Source organism: Acanthisitta chloris, unplaced genomic scaffold (assembly GCF_000695815.1).
Source record: "Acanthisitta chloris isolate BGI_N310 unplaced genomic scaffold, ASM69581v1 scaffold3216, whole genome shotgun sequence".
In the NCBI taxonomy this organism is placed as follows: Eukaryota; Metazoa; Chordata; class Aves; order Passeriformes; family Acanthisittidae; genus Acanthisitta; species Acanthisitta chloris.
Window position 1 is genome coordinate 1 of NW_008679567.1, and position 18,042 is coordinate 18,042.

The 18,042-nt window shown below is 38.1% G+C and overlaps 1 protein-coding gene across 1 annotated transcript in view; it reads right to left on the minus strand.

The window, feature by feature from the left end:
• Positions 1-1,221: 1,221 nt before the first annotated feature.
• The window catches only part of LOC103804716 (mitogen-activated protein kinase kinase kinase 5-like), a gene marked incomplete at both ends in the record, with an annotated part of 28,423 nt that continues 11,602 nt past the window's right edge, over positions 1,222-18,042 (minus strand). Inside the window, 6 exons of the mRNA XM_009077329.1 lie at positions 1,222-1,375; positions 3,446-3,605; positions 8,828-8,940; positions 12,914-13,084; positions 16,580-16,686; positions 17,663-17,831. Coding sequence (XP_009075577.1) covers positions 1,222-1,375; positions 3,446-3,605; positions 8,828-8,940; positions 12,914-13,084; positions 16,580-16,686; positions 17,663-17,831 — 874 coding nt within the window. The remainder of the gene's footprint in view (positions 1,376-3,445; positions 3,606-8,827; positions 8,941-12,913; positions 13,085-16,579; positions 16,687-17,662; positions 17,832-18,042) is intronic.

An 18,042-nucleotide genomic window follows, 5' to 3' on the forward strand; every position in this document is an offset into this window, starting at 1 on the left:
CCAGCCACTCTGTCCTCAGCCTGTAACAGCTCAGACTTCCTACACAACGCAATCAAACTGTGCAGTCACCAGGTTTATCTTTTGGCTCGTGCTGTCATAATGATCAGTTTTGGTTTGTATCTTAATATTAATCAAAATTAAAACCATTTTAGTAGGGCAGTTTTATGAGTCAGAGTCTACTTTAAATATCTAGTTAAGCTATTTCATCATCAAAAATCTAAAAATATCACGGCCTTGTCTTTTAGAAGAACCCAGAAGACTCAAAGTATCTTTTGCTTTCCTGCAAAACTTTTGTAAACATTCTCCTCAGAAAAGAAGAACCAGACTCCCTAGAGAGTCTCATGTTGCTTTCACTTTACTGCCTCAGGCTCTTGCTGCTCAACATTAAAGGGTTTCTTATGGTTTATTATCACGTCTACACATGGAAGCTAAAAGAGCTGTACAAAACAACCTGTATGTACCTTAACTGTCTGGGAGGTAATAGACATTGCTATTTTAAACAAAAAGCTGTATTTGTCGATGATTAGCTAAGAATACTACCAAGACATTATTTCCTGAACATATATAGTTAATATGAGCATGAGACAAAGACCTTTTTACAATATACTTTCAGGACATTTTACAGTACAGTACACTACCAAATAAAAATTTTCAGCAAATTTCTTGTGCAAGAAAGCAGAAATACACATATGTATACATACACTTCTAGTGCAATATTGTTGAAATGCCATTTTAGAGCTGGAATTTTCATATTTCTGAGTGCTTGGGCTGATTTTTAACCTCTAACAGGGCACAGGCTTAACTGGCAGTAGGGTATGCAAAGCCTGCTGAGCTAGAAAAGGACTGAAATTAAATACCTTTTCTACAAGACATAATTAGTTAATATAATATCACCTGGAATACACTGCAAAGGTATGTTTTAGAAGTATACCCACTGGTAGCAAACACTAAATAGCAAAATTATGTCTTGATTTTTTTTCTCATTACTTTCATATGGAACACACTGTGCAATTCTCTTGTAGCCATGTGCACTCAAAATCAGTCTAATATGCAGGAGAAATGTATTTCTTCTGGACAAGCAGTTTATTGTCTGGCAACCTAAAAAGCAGCAGTGTTTTGGGTTAATTTTCTCCACGTCACAACTTATTTTTAAAAAACAACAAAAATAACACCACCAACAAAAAAACCCCACCTCTAAGACCCATCAAAACAGCCACTTACTGGAAATCGAACTACGGTCACATCTGTCTTTGTGGCTTCAACAAGGAAGTCCATCCAGAAATCCACAAGTTCCTGTTTGGCTGTATGTTGCTCTGGAGTCAGTTTCTTGAAATGCTGATATATCAAAATAGTCTCTACAATAGACTGCAGGTACCTGTGATCATCCAAACATACAAAGACAGTAAATTTAATACATTTTATAAATAATAATGTCTCTACCTTTAACCAAAACCGAAGTATTCACCACTGCAACACCAAAGCTGCCAGTAACATCTTGGTTTTCTGTGACTGCTTTTCATAATAGCAGTTCCCACTTAGAACTGGAAATGCAGCTGCTATATCACTCAACTGCAATACAAATGAGTTCCGGGACACTCCTTCCTGCACACATTCCTGATACCATATACTGTCTTCCATCCTAACACATAAAAACTTAATGAAATAGCTAAATCCTCTACCTAAGGACCAAACTGAGCCCATATCAAACTTGTTTCAGTAGTGACTTACCTCGCAAACTTAGGTGAAAAGTCCACTAATTTAACTTTGGACACTGTTCTGTCTTCTATATTTTATCTACATTGGCAGTTATTTAACACAGATTTCTAAAACCTGATGCTTCCAGAACTGATTATCCTATAAAGATGACAACAGCTATGCTCAGGAACCTTTTGGCATTGCTAGGAAAGGACAACAGCAGTGATGAATGTCTCCCCTAAATGCAGCTCATCCCTCTCTCTGTTGTTTCATTTTCTGGGGCTCCTTCCAACATTGCTTTCTCTCGACATTTTTGAAAAACCATAATCTTATGCAATTTTTATGAATACTACAGCAATGAGATATACATGCTAAATGAGAATTTATCACAGCTATCACATTATAGCAATTAGGCTATTCATGGAAATTTTTGTTTCAATGCTTATAAGATATAATGTAAACTCAGAGGGTCTTTTGTTAACATTTCCATAGCTGTGCAATTTCCAATCATTCTTAGGCCATAAGGATATCCAGCTTAAGGTACTGTATCTACTCCCATTTGTACCAAGTGGGCTCTGCTAAAGAGCAGGCAACAGACTGAAAAGGAATTGCTCACAGGAGAAATTCTTCTTGAAGCACAAATGAGTGTGCTGTATTTTCAGAGTTGAATCTACAGACTTAAACCCCAAAGGCACTGGGGTACATAAAATCCTGACAACCAGGTATTCATAAACTCCAGAAAATTCTACCAGGAGACTTTCAGAGAGTGCTATCCAGCTTCCCAGTAAAATATACACATAGTAAAAATGAAAAACCTTGCAAATAAGTACACTGTAAATAGCATTTATGAAATATTTTGTCAGAAAATAAAAGTTCTTAATTTGACAGTTTCCTACATTATATCGATACAGAAGTTTAAGATTTCTGTATTTTAGCACATATACATACTGATCTGATCAGCTTCTGGAGACACTTTCTAGCCTTTGAAAAAGCCAATAATACATAGGCTACAGCATCTGCACTCTGTCAATTGGCAGAGTGACAGCTTCCTTAGTCAGAGAGGAGCCTTGGTTCTCCCCAGCTAAAAGGATCCCAGCCCTTAATGGGTAGATGACTGGTCCTTAATTGCTGCCTATATCCAAAGCAGAACCTGCTCTCAGAGCATGCATCTCTTGGCCTTTGCATAACAGATGTTGAGTCTACATGGTTGTCTTTAACCTTAGATTTATAACCTTTCTGTTAATTGGACTTTAATCTGCAGTCTTGTACCATACAGCTAATTTGTATTCAATTTCCAAAACAACTGGCATGCGTCATATCCATCACAACATTCAAGGTATAGCCAGGCCCCTCTAGCTAAACTGTCTGCATTCTCTAAAACTTTCAGGCAGCTATGACTAAACTCATAAGCCACTACCACTTCTCTTGAGCAATGTAGCTGCTGAAGTACAGTGCCTACAAGCAACTCCTCCTCTCCCCTTTGACCTGAGAAGAGCCTGGAATCAGTGGTGCATCTGTCCTTCTCAGACATCAAATTAAAGACCTATATCAGATCTATCCCTGAATAAGGGCAAAAGGGGAAGAGAGTCCCTTGCCTGGGTAAAAGTACAGTGAAACAATACACAGACAGCAAAATCGGTTAAAAAAAAGAGCATCTCCTGTCAACTAAATACAATGCTGAATGTGAAAGCTGAAGGAGTCCAATGTTTTAATACACAGCAATGTTACATGGCCTCATTTATCACCTTACCATGCTGGTGCCTTTAGCTTAAACAGCTTTTCTGAAGCCTGGATCACTCTTATATGATCATTAGCCAACATACTGGCCCCCAAGAAAGATCCCACTTCCCAATAGCTCTGCAGTTTCTCCAAGCTCCCCTTTTTACCAAGCAGGCTGCTGATCTTTACTCCTGTAGTAAAAAGAATAACAGGTCACAAGAATTTGTATTAATGCAGTTCTTAAATAACCATTTCTCTGACTTAAAATCTATTAATCATTTTCATTACTATAGCCTCTATATTCTGATAAAGTAAGATGGAAATCATACTTACCACTTAATATCTTCCAAACACCCTAAGTGGTAGCAGATGGCTTATTTTTCCCCTCCCCCTTCTCAAGAAAGGAACTTTAAGACATCACTGTCAGGACAAGGCCACAGTCAGATTACCTATGTTCTTGCATGGACCTCATCTGTAAAGGTAAATTGGGGCCTCAGGCTATATAACATAGCTGTAAAAACTTAACAGATGCTGAATAAGGCACCTATTATGTTTTTCTCTGCTTTGTTTTTTTGACTTACAAGCCCCAAGCCCCAAACTTACCTTTATAGACAAGGTCCCATGCAGAAGGAAGAGATGATCCACTAGGCTTCCTCCAGCAGTGATGTTCTTTTAATTGCCGCAAGTCCTACCCCAATGAAAGACATCTATTAATATTCGTAAGTCCCTCAGCAACTTGACTATGGAGAGCCTCAGGTTTTATTTTGACTTGGTAGGTTTGCTGGGAACTACAGGCTCCCCTGTGGCCTTCAGGATGAGTTTTAATTCAGATTAGCTGCTACATATAGCTAACATGAGGTATGCTACACCATTCCCTGCAAATAAAACAATGTGCAGTTTACAGAACAAGCCTCTTCACTACTGTAGTCTTTATTCACTTCTCCCACACTATGACAGTTTCCCTTCCACCTCACCTTCCACTGTCCTTGATATTCAAGCTGAATATTTACAAGAAATTTCACTGCAAATGTTGATATTTACTTTTCCTGTAACCTTCCTTGAGTAGCTAGTAGACAAAGCTTCATGGTAGAAGCAGCACTAAACCTTATCAAAATGGGTATCTTTACAATAGCTACATTTCAGTCTACAAAATTTATCTTGTTTTAACACATTGTTCACATTTTTATACTATCAATGTCAGATAACAAGTGCTTTTAAAATGTGAAATTGTATCCAAGTGGCCTCTAGTTTATTTCACATCTGTATTTCACATTTTGTGCTCTCTTGCTAACAAGAAATTGTCATGCTTGAGTAACATACAGAACAAAATAGTACTTTAATCATAAAAAACATTATTTGTTTGCTTCTTGGGAAATAAGTTTTAGTTATTCCTGAAGACAAAAACAATGCCATAGTTTTTACAAAATATCTCAGGTGTCCCTGAGACATGATGCAATGTACATCACCCCTATCAACTCCACAATGTACAATGGTGACCATCTCTACGTAGATCAGCTCTCCAAGGCTTTAAGCCAGAGTGCTATACACATACACAGGGTCAAAGAGACTGCTTGAAGCTGCACACCTACCCTACACAGTGTAGGATAGGAAGGGGGAATTTCTGTTAAATGTGTTCAACTTGAGTTGGGCTTTAGAAATCAAAACCTGAATGCTATCCACAAAACACAGTAAATGGAAAAAACTAATCTCTCCCAGGACCCTAGAGTGACACTCCTCGGCAATATCCTCAGAAGCCAAAAGGCTCTGCTAGAATGTCTAAAACATTTGCATGCACATGACAGCAACATACAAGAAAAAAATACCTACTAACTTCCACAGGCTTTGAAAGAGACCTCATCGCAAGGGACGTAAGGAACTAGTATCACAGGGATAAGTGGATCATTTCAGTTGGACATATCTTTGCTGGAAGGTGAGGAATTTAGCTGTGCACAGGGCCTTTGCTAAGTACTGGCTGATGGCATGCACAGTTGCAGTGACCACTGACAAGCTATCACAAGCTATTTGTCACAGTGAGCAGCAGCACTGGTCTGGGGTTCACAGGCTTACATGCTCTGCCATGGTTCACTGAACCTGCAGGAACCCACCCATCACAGCCCTCCAGTGCTACAGACATGGAGACAAAGCTAAAAACTGGGTGTGTGGTTTTGATGAGAAGTACAGCTTACATGGGGAGGGACAGGAATTACTGGCATGGCCAGGAGAGGTGTTTGTTAGGAGGGTAAGAATGGTGACAGCAGGGATTTGAGTCCCAGCTCAATAAGGGAGATAGTGGGAGAAAGGATGGATGTGTAGCAGCAATGATATCTGAGGACACCAAGTTTGGGAGACATTACTGTTATGTAGCCCGGATAAACTCAGTTTAACTCAAGTATTCTGTGAAGTGGATCCTATTACCTTAGAGAAGACAACATCACCCTCTCATCAAGTTCTACTGATAAAGACAAGGTACCCTGTGCTAAAACTCACTCTACCTTGCTGACCTTCCCCTACAAAGCTCATCTACAAAGTTACTAACTCCTGAAAGGCAAGTTGGAAAAATGCAGTTGCAGTGTGAAGACATTAGCAACAGGTTCAAAAGACTAATTTCTAGAGGGGTTTTGTTTTGTTTTCCAGTGGGTATGATGATTATTGGGGGGCAGTGGAACAAAAAAACCTTTGTATTGAAACATGCAAAGTGACCTTTCATGAATTTAATTCTGAGTTTATGGTCTCCTGGTATAATTTCTCTTTTCATAGTTGATTTCAACATCTTCAAAAGTTTTTTGAGCGTACAAGAAAATTCAGGCAAAGTCAAGATAGTCTCTCCTTCCACGATAAACTTGGCATTCACAGGGGGAGGAAAAAAAAAGCAGCAGCTAAATTCCAGTATATTTTATCAAAAATATTTTCCCTTTAAAATAAATGAGCCGAAACAGAGGAACCAGTAATGCCAGAAAAGCCATTTTTTTTTATAACGCCAAGAATATACCCACAGCTTGTGATGAAAATAAGATACAGTAAGTAGATATTACCAGTTAAATATTACTATGAAGGCTTTATAAATAAACTCCTTTCCTTGCTCAAATATTGACAGAACAAGTCATATTACAGGATCCTTTTTGTGTCAAAGTTGCACAGCCTGCAGAGATCATGACTGCTAAAAGCAAAGCACTGCATTTCTGTTCTGGTCTCCAAGTTCTGCAGCTTTGTATAGTTAAGAAAGCACAACTACTCAGAAAATAGGAGGAGTATTTTAATTAATGCTTCGCATGATCCTTTAGTTGTGAACTATTATCTGACAAGTAGAGGGAGAAATTTTAGAAGGCAAACTTCCTGATCTGATGCAGTTTGGCAAAAATTCTCTTGGATACGGGACTTATTTTTACTGGAGCTATTACCACATTGCCCATATAATCAAGATACGCTAATTACAGTCTCATACACCCTTTGAAGAGTTGTTAGCAACCATATTCTTCCTCAACCTTACCCAGCCTATCAATATAATTTCCTTATAACCTTGGACTGAACTTCAACCAGTTTGTTCTTGGTGCTCTCCTGATCTCCCACAAGAAGACAACTTCCTCTAATTTCTATGTGTTCCAGATAATGCTGTGGGTGGACACCAAACTGAAAACACTGCCTGGCAAATTTAACTGCTGCTAACAAATGGTCTTGTACACACAGATCTAAACAAGAGGTGACATCAAAAGAATGACACACACACAGAGGTCACAAGAGGTGACATCAAAAGAATGACACACATGTAAGAGACACTCGGGACAGGAATTCCCAAGTGGGGGACACCCAGATTTCATCAGTACAATTAATTTGTCCAAATCTAGTTGGCTGTAGTCTGTGTGCAGTTGAGATGTTTCTTTAAATGGAAGGATTTGAACACAAAAATACAGCCCAAGTCTGTTAATCTACGGTCACAAGAGGTGACATCAAAAGAATGACACACATGTAAGAGACACTCGGGACAGGAATTCCCAAGTGGGGGACACCCAGATTTCATCAGTACAATTAATTTGTCCAAATCTAGTTGGCTGTAGTCTGTGTGCAGTTGAGATGTTTCTTTAAATGGAAGGATTTGAACACAAAAATACAGCCCAAGTCTGTTAATCTACCTAATTTAAAAGTAGGCCACCTAAGTGAATATTTGCAAATACTATGCAAGATGCAAAACATGTATTTTTACCTCCTACACCTGCACAGGAATTCAAACATCAGTGTAGGCTATGAAAGTATTTTATCTGACCTGAAAAGCAAAATCTCACCCACTCACATAAGGGCAAACACAGTAGTTGGAGCAGCTCTACGCAATCTAACACATCCAAATTAGTATCTTAATTCACACCAGAGAATTTAAATTTCACTTCCATTACTTGTGTGAAAATAATCATCACACTCAAAAAACTTCTCCAACCAGAAAATTACTTCCAGACATAGAGTACACCCCTAACTTCTAAACTAGAGCCACAGCTGATTACAGATACAATAAGTGGAGTGAAGAACATTGTTTCTTATTCACAACAACCTCCTCAGGAGACACAAAACTAAAAATGGCTTTACAGTAAATCAAGAATTATACAAATTCATGGAGAAGAACACCAACTGCAATGCATAATACAACATTGAGTGCTTTCTCACAAACCTTTTCTGACCACATTACTGACTAATCTTGACTTCGCACTCTCTCAAATCCACAAAAATCACACGCAGAACATCTAGACACCTTAATTCTTCATTCTTAAGTAAGAAATTTTTTATGTTGAGGGTGGTGAAACACTGGACCAGGTTGCCCAGGGAAGTGAATGCTCCATTGCTGGAAGTGTGCCAGGTCAGGTTGAGCAACCAGATCTAGTGAAAGACATCTCTGCCCACAACAGGGGCTTGACTAAATGGTCTTTAAAAGGTCCCTTCCAACCCAAACCACTGTGATTCTATGACTATGAATACAGACATTCAGAACCCTCCAAGAACCCATCAGAAGAGAAACATTCTTCTCTCAACCCAATCCAAGTGCATTTTCCTCATTCTTAGGATAGACTTTTTGCCCATATTTTCTACAGTTCTACAGCAGGTTTTGTTTGGCTTTTAAAGAGTGCTAGATGGAAGTGGATACCCTCTTTAGATGTTCTTGTTTCACACAAATGATGTCATTACAAAGAAGTTTAGTTTTCACTAAGATCTGGTAACCAGTTAAGACCTTGAAGCTGGAACCAGGTCTTTATGACAGCACTCACCTGCAATCAGGTGGGATCAGCAGTGGTGGGAGATACCAACTTAAATATTCACATGCTCTCTATCAAAGCATTCATACACAACCATCAGATTTTCCCCCTATAACAGTGGGTGGTATCATACTTTCACTAGAATGTGATTTCGCTGTGAATTTGCAAGTTATAATTACCAACTTTCCGCAGCTCAAAAGAAGTATCAAAGCAATGTCCAGCTGCCAGAAGCAGTACTGCATAATTAATTCCTGATGGTAATGTTGGCTCCGACTCAAATGCCTTCTTGAACCTAGAAAAAACAAACATTCAAGTTTACTTTCTAATGCAATCCAGCAGGGACATCGTTACAGTTTTAGGTACTTTAAGTGCTTATCTTCTGTTTACACAGCAAGAATCCATAGACGCAAAAATATTTTACTGTTTTCCACAAATTCTTTGTGGTTATTTTTAGGAGGATGTTATTTATACATCCTCCTCCCATTTCCTTTCCCCTCACACAAAAGCACAGACCCTGCTCATCCATCCCAGTAAAGTTACAGTATCTTACTATACTTCACTGTATGGTTATGATATCTTACTATATTTCCAATTTTCTTTAAAGAAAATTAAATAATGCTATCAGTTTGTAAAAGAACTGTTTCACAGTTATATTTTTTAATAATCTCATTAATTTACTCCTAAATATATCGGTTTTTATTGATTTGAAACCTTGGATTCTATTGTGGATCTGCTGCAGGGACACAGAGGCATAGCAAACTGCATAAGCACAAAAGCAAGTGATACACGAATATACCTCACATTTAGCTACAATTTCAGCTATTCCAAATTTTATTCTTTATTTAATGTCTCACTGACATTGTCCCCATGAGTCTGTTCACCTATAAAAGGACTATAACAGATTTCATTTTCTTCAAGAGGAAGTGAGCAACCAAGACAAAGGGCAGTGGTATTCACCTGGCCTCAATCTTGTCTTAAAAGAAGTGGAGGGGATACACATACAGAGCACACACTATCCTCATGCTAGCAATGCAAGGAGTTGTGAAATCAACAACAGGAGATCTACAGTGCTTTGAACTTATTCTTCAGAATAAGAACATCTTTGGTTGCATACACACACACATATTCACACCTCTGTAAGGAAGAGGGAAACAAGACTACCATATGTGAGTGAAGGAGCACAAGAGATTCACACAACTCTGCTACAGTAAAAGCTATGGAGTTTAAAAGTTCTTCAAAATTATGGGAAAATGCAGACAAACAATGGATGACATTAAAAAAAATAGACAGGTTGTGAGATTAATACATAAGGAAGGAAAGAAAAATCTATGCAAAACCTGAGGATTAGGCTTCTAGACCACAAATTGACAGGTAAGCAAAGCTAAGGGATTTTGATCCTAGCAGGCCAAAAATATGGCTGTTTTTTAATTTGTTTGGATTTTTTGCTGTTTTTTCTGCTCTAATGATTCAGAACTTTGCATCCTTTAACAAAAACTCTGCTTTCCATACCAGTAAAACAGGCTCTTCTTCAATCTGATACACATTTACTCTTTCTATACTCCAAAGAACAATCATTAGACAAGAGTGCAGTCCTGTAAAAAATAAATATGAGGAGCAGAGAGGACTAAATGCTTTTCTTACATCATCTTCCATTTCCTCTTGTACTATGAGCTACAACAAAACGAGGAAGAAAGTACATACAAAACATTTTTGGTCACTTAAAAAAACTCCAACCAACGCACAACAAAAAACAAACCCCATAAAAATCTGCTAGCCAAATGGGGTGACTCTCTCCTTGATTCTGAGGGTACACATCTAAGAGAAGCCTGTTGTCTGGTATTATCTGTTTGGAGTCTTAGTGATGTTGGAAACTAGGCCCTAGAGATCTTTCATGCTGCAATCCTCATGTAATAAGAAAGGGAGAGAGGAAAGATTGACTGAAGAAAAAAGCTTGAAAATTAGTATTTTTGTTCAAATACAAGAGGCTCTGTACTTTTGGAACAATGTTGCAGTTGTTGACATTTGGGAAATGTTGCAGTGCAGACACTGAATTAGGGAGATAGCAGTGAAAAGATGGGAATAAAGGCTTGGTAGCTTCAGTGAGTCTGATTTACATTGTCAGTGTGCAAAAAGAAAGTGACAGTTAATAATTAATCTTTCATCTATTAGCTCGTATTTATATGAAAGATGTCTTTTATTCTGCTTTTGAATTGTCAGAAAAGCACATAGCCTGCCTTCTTTTTTTTTTTAATAGACCAAAGTGCCTTGACATCACTAGTTGTTGCAAGACCAATGCTTTGGTTCTGCTGCCAAACTCTGGTTATCTTACGCAATTCACTTTATTTCTCTTACATCCTCATTTCTCTAAGACTGAGATAATAACCTTTATCTCAACATAAAGCAACACCACCACAGAGGCATTGTTCCTGCACACACCTTCTCCTGTTGTGGCCTGCTGTAGCACTAGGGTAGGCCTGCTCCTTTCCAAGGGCTTTCCGCTGAGTTGAGTCAGCTTTTCAGCCATGTCAAACCTGCTTCATGACTAGCACCAGAATTCAAATCAATAACCAGCGTAAAGTACAAACCAAAAGCAACTGGCCCATCTGGTACAGCGTCCAGCCAAATTGCAGCTTGCCTCACCAGAGATCACCTTGTTCCATGGCACCAACTCCCAGAGCATTCTGTACTGGGTCTCACTTGCCAGAGCCTTCAGCGATTACTGTGGGGATGGCCAGTGAGCATCCAACCCTGCAGCAGGAGCTGCCAGCCTCTGTCCTTCCCTAAGCTGGTATGCCTGACTGCAATCACTTCCTCTCTATCAGAAATATATACTGTATGTGCCCCAAATCTATGAATATCGTGATAGCTAAGATGCATCTACTCAAAGCGTGTTAAAATGGCTACATGGAATTACCACTGTTTATACATATGATCATTCTTAGTCCAATTATGTCTGAAAATCTCACAGTTTATCTATTCATTAGTTACTATGAATGATTAAAAAACAAGATGTACAGCAGCAAAAGTAATTTATATTTATTTTATGTAGCCTGTGATAATGCTTAGTATCATATACGAAACTACAGTTTTCTTTTTATATTAGTTCATGACATTAGCAACATTTAGTTTTTTTAAAAAGACCCCTGAAAGTTTGTTATGGGTTTTGTCTTAGAGGAAATAAAACTTTTCTTTAAACCAAAATTATGAAGGAGGGGATGATGACAATATGCTGCATTCCTGTTATTTCAACATCTTTTAAAAATCCAGTAAGCATTGCAAAATTGTAAAGCATGACCAGAAATCATAAACTGCACTTGTATTCTGAGGTCATAAATGGTAAACAATTTTATCTTATCTTTTACAAGAAACTGTTCTAAGATGAAGTTTACTGAAAACAAGTGATAAATGACAAAGGGAGAAGAAAGCTTTCCATTCTAAGCATTTACTTCAACAGCCAGCTGATGAGCACAAGACCAGAACTAAGATGTGATGTGCAGGATCCATAAACACAGATTGTCTGTATCCTCATCTAAACGGAGAGATGCAGCTGATCCTGACAGAATTCTAGGATGGCATCCAGTGCCTCCATTTTTTAACCTCTTCCACATAACAGCACTTTAGTGCATTTGAAAAGTATTAGAAAAATATAATTCTTGTCTCCAAAATGAAGATATGACTTTGTCTAGGACAAGAAGCCTATTATGTGCTTCTTTGACTATTGATGCTACTGTAGTCCACTGTATATGTGTATACTATATGGTAGTGATGGGGTGACAAAACCTTTGCCAGAATGAGTTTGGAACAGTCATATTGCTTGTGAGCACTGAAACAAAAAAAAGACAGAATGGCACATCCTAAGCATCAGTGCAGAGTTAAATCTCAGCACCTCTAAGCCTAGATAGCTAGTATCTATCAGACTATAGATATGCCAATCTATTCATAGCTAGTTCTTGTCTGGCCCAGAACCCTACGAATAATATAGCAGACAGGAGACTTCATATTTGGGAAAAATAAAGCAAATACACTCTGATGAGAGCTACCTAAACTTCTGAGTCTCTGAGGCACTTCAGAAACTTTGCAGAATTAGAACTGTGAACAACATAAATCTCTCATTCTTCACAAATAAGCAAAGAAGTTTAGAATATTTATTCTATCCCTTTAGGATAACAAGTATTTGGAATGAAGAACAATTTAAATATATTTTTGTTTAAGGAATCTTTTCCCAAAGCTAACAAAAGGACATGGACCAGGAAAACAGTACTCACCAGAATGTTGCTTTGTCCCTGCTTAAGGTATCTGTGAACCCAGATTCCAAAAACATGTCCTTGTAAATTCGACCAACCAGACAGTACATATCTGAAGCTACTTGGTCGTCCTGTTCTACCAGGGGAATCATAATTTCTAGAGCTTTCTGTCTGTCTCCAGGCAGATTTCGCCTATTAAAAATAAAAACTTTGCTTAAAAAACTAATAAAGTTAACAAGAAATACTTTTCATGACTGTATTTGAATGTAGACATATGACTTTATCCATGTAAAATGTGCTTCTATACACAATGAATTATAATATATACATTCTTACCCCCTCTTTCTTCTTCATTTCTTAATATCATGGGACACTTTTATAAAAGCCCCTAAACATATTTTCTCTCTCTCATGAAGCATCAGCTAGAGCAAAGCACTGAAAACAGCAAAAAGAACCTCAACAGCAATATTTAGAAAAAACATGTTACTTCCTTAGAAAGATATGAACCTCAGTTTCATATCTAATTTAACTTGTTTCATAGTAAGTCATGCTTTAAAGGAAAAGAAGATTCAATCTTGTGGGTTTTATATCCTTTTGAATGCGAAGACAGAAGTCCAAAAAGCACAAACCAGATCAAATTCCCATGATACGAAAAGTTAGGAAGTAAAGCCAATAAGGTAATATTAACAAAAGTACTTCAGACAAATAAACCATATAATTGCAAGCACTAGACACTTCCTGGTGAGTCATAGTGTTGATACATACATCATTCAATATCAAGAGTTTAGAATTTGAATGCATTTGTGTACTGAACAAGCAAATGACTCCCTTCTCAACAGAAACTATTCTTCAGTGGTTTGGAAAGAGTATTATATGCTTTTGGCAAAATTGCTGGTAATATTTGAGTGAGTACAATTTGAATTGGGAGGAATATGTAAAAGTGGTTTTGTATCTGTCTTGCCAGCTTTGCACTGGAGAAGTTTCCAAGAGTGGGCTACCTCAGAAAGAAAAGAGAAAAAGCAGAAACAAAACCATCAAAAGCCACAGCCATCTTAGAGCAAATACTACTTGATCAGAGGTTCAGCAATGAATTTTTTCTTTCCCCTCTACATGAACTTATCAAAGTTTCGATGCATCTGCAACAGCAGTGTCAATATCAAACCTGACAGATCAGAGCGCGTGTGCTGTATGTGATAACTGAGCTCATGAGCTCTGAGCTCATGCATGCACCTCCAGGAAGGAATGACATGGAAGAAAAGGTTTAAATCAAGCAGAATTGCTAACAGAGGATGAACAAGTACTTGTATCATAACAAATATAATTAAGAAAACAGAGCACAAGCACTTGTTTGAGTAGACAGTATAAACTGCTTTTCTGAGCCAAAAACAGTGTGCAAGTCTACATGCTGAGCCAACCTCTACTGATGTCTCAGCCTGATGAAAACAGATAAATGAAAGCCATTGCCGTCTCTTCCTGACTTACAGACCACTCACTCAAATTCTACCAAGTTGGAAAAGTCCCTTCAGACTACAGAGCTGCAGTAGGCTCCTCCAGTACTTCTAGAGTCACGCAGCAAGGCTGGTGTTCTCATTTGAGATGGACAATTGCTCCCAATTCCAGGTCGCTGGGAGAAAAATTAAGTGCTTCTGGCTGAGCATGTAAGTCTCCTTCAGGTCTGTGTTATTTTAGTTCCCCTGATCACTTCCCCAGTTGCTGAAGGTTTGCTTTCTTTTGTTTCCTCACATTGACAACTCACATAAAGCAACAAGAGTAAGTCTGCAACTTCTTTATTTTTTTTGGCTGACTTTCATTACAGAAGGGCAAATTTCAGAATGGAATTTCAGGTTGATAACAATTCCACACCTTGTATCAACTATCACTAAACCAGATCAAACCAATAGCTAGCTGAACTTAATGAGAACAAAACCAGTAAGGCAAAACAGTGCCTTGTAACATGGGCCATTTACATTTTTCTGGTCTCCAAAGACAGAGGTTCCTACTTTTCTTGCTGTTTACTCTTCCATGGTCAATGCCCTCACACTTTCTTGATTTAGGTCAGACTAATCTTGACTAATTGAGCCGCTCTATCCTTCCGTACCAGTGACCTGGATTAGAGGCAAGAAGAATCTTTGCTTCTTCCACAGCAAATATTCAGAAGTGCAGAGTATTCCTGACCTGCCTTAGCTCACAAAACATCCTCTAAATTCCCAGTAAGGAGAAAGTTACAATTAGGCCAAGTAATTCCAGCTTAGCACACCAAAGCATGCGCATTTTCATGGTTTAATGGATTCCAGCTTAATGTTCAATCTGGAGAAGAGAGGAAGAGGAAAATCTGATCTGAACTCCTTTGGAGGTACTGCATGGACGTTTTGTCAGACGCCCTTAAAGGCTGTATCTTAGAGTCACACCTAAAAAACCAAACCTTTCAGCCTGCAAGAAGTCTCATCAGAACCAGTGAAGTATTAGGATCAGCCTGAAAAGACTGTACTGCAGTTTTACAGGTTTTTCAGTGCCTCAGTGAACTAGTCAAGCCCTGTTTTCAAAGGTAACTTTCTTTCAGCAAACTGTAACCTTGAGGCCAAAATGACATGTTAAAACTCCGAGAAGCACCTAGTGAGCTTTGTTAAGGCTTTGTAGAAGTGGCAGACACATGCTGGATTATTAAATCTGCAAAACTTCATATATTTATGGCAAAGTGGAAACAAAAAGGGCACAAAATTTATACCTTCATATACCTGGTATAAAGGCAGAAGAAAGGATCTGGACATTTTATTCAGATAAAATGATGCCAGACAGGGTGGTTGTTGTTGCTCTGCTTTTTCTTTGAAAACTAGGTTTTATATTTTCAACAAATTACTTTGACATGTTTTCACATCACTTTGAAATGATATGCAGTTTTAAGACTCCTCAGTGAATCTGTATTACAAAATTCAAATCTGTGAGAAACAGATCTGTAGACATTTTCACTATTTGAGAATTTCAAAGGCTGCTGACACCTGGTCTACTCCTCTAAAAGCCAACAGCAAAATCTTCATTGTGGTAACAGCAAGGGAGCAGAGAACATCTGTAATTTCCTTTGAAAAACTCCCATCTTAGTCCCTTGCCTAAATGCCAGTATCCTAAAAGAAAATCCAGGCTTGGCTTTCATTTAATCCAAGGAAGTAGTGTGTGTTACTTCAAATAACACATTTTGTGCAGAGAACATGAAAATTCATTTATTACTACAAAACAATAAAATCTTCTGATGAATATTTGATGAAAGGTGTCCTCCTGCCTCCTGACATTACCAGAATTCAGACCTGAATGAGATGATATCTTCACTAGCACAAATGCTGCAGAACTCTTACTCATACAGCAATGTTAAAAGTGTATTTTACAGAGGAAAAATACTCCTAGGTATTTATTTGCTTCAATTTAAGTACTGAAACAAAAAAAAAAATGCAAACCTATGGAAAGATAAATCAAACATGCTAAAGGAAAAGGAATGAAATTTGATAGTACAAAGAAAAAAAAAAAAGCATCTTAGATTTATCACGAAGTTCAGAGGCCCCAAACCTGCTTCAGTCAAAACTGTAGGACAGCATATAAAGATTCCAGTAGGGAACTTTACACAGGATTACCCACCCCATAATGAAGTTTGCAGTTCTGATTTACAGTTCAACAGCAGAAGGAAGGCTATATTCTTACCTGTTGAGCGCAAATGCATAATGCAGCCTCACATGGTGGTGGGAAGCCAAGTCAAACGTAGGCAGTTTTTCTAAAGTTTTCACCAGTTTCACAATAGAATCATAATCCTTCCAAAAAAGGGGGAATAATAAAGTGTTAAGTGGCTGCACTAAGGTATGTCTATACAAGCTCCTCTTTAACCTCAGCAGCTATTATTTCATACTAAGAAGTATCTTCAGTTCATTGTAAGTTTTATGGATTTCAGTTTCTTCAGCCTCAAACTGTAAATAACCTAGCACTCATCAGAAATGGGAATATGCACACTATTTAGCAGGGAAACAATTTGGTCTCCTGTGATGCTTCAACATGGACCTGTGGAAATTTTCCTACACCTGTTTCATGATTCAAGTTAGCTTCAGGAGCTGAACATATATCAGTGTTCATATTGTATAGACATTACAAAGCTAACTGCATCTGAATTAAGGCATCCCAAAACCCTGTAGTAAGCATGAGCCACAAAAACAAGAGATACCACGTGTTTTAAAGTAACTAACTGATGAATTTAAAAACCAAAGAAACCCAAGAATCAAAACCAAACCACTTCAAAATGTTTAAGAAGCAACAGTGGAAATTATGTATAAAAAGTATACAATTGCTGACATCATTCCAAAAGCTGAAACGCATATGAACATGCTGTGTTTCCATGAGAAATGTCACAAGCACGGTGACAAAGAATACATACACCTATCCATCACAGAATGCTACCACAGCTTTTAACTAGGACACACTACAGGCTATTTATCACACAGTAATGCTGAGATGGAGAAGAGTCATTTTATGTTGTGTACTTTTTAGGTATTGTTATAAGACAATACTTTTCTGCTACCTAAAGGCAGAGAACAACGTAACTATGAAACAAAGTAAAAACATCAGTGAAGACACTCTAAGAGATTTTTACTAGTGTGCTTTATCCATACAGTTTGTTAACCCTATCTTAGTTTGTTAACAATAAGTATATGAATAGCAAAGCGCACTAAAGATTTCAGGGAGAATGTAATCCAATTTTCTGCCTTTTTAGGTGATGTCAGTGAATAGAACTCATACCTGGATGTCTCTGTAGGACAGCAGCAAGTTTATTACGATGTCAGCAGACAAGACTTCAACATTGTCCACTCGCTGTCGAATCCTTGCCAGCTCTGCTGCGAGATCTTTACCCATGTACAGGGTACGAGCCTTCCTGATGTCATTCAGAATGGATTCCCGGAAATACTGGCTGGAGAGGAAAAACTTCACATCAGCAATTTGGGATAGGTCCCTTGCACTTGTTTTTCCGGCCCCACAGTTCTCCCACAACACATATACAGAACACGCATTGATAGAGCAATGGCAATGGAGAGATTTGGTCAGGCTAAACTATTAATTATCAACTTGTCTGAACAGAAGGCAAAACACTGCATTGCCACAACAAAAGCATGACATTTATC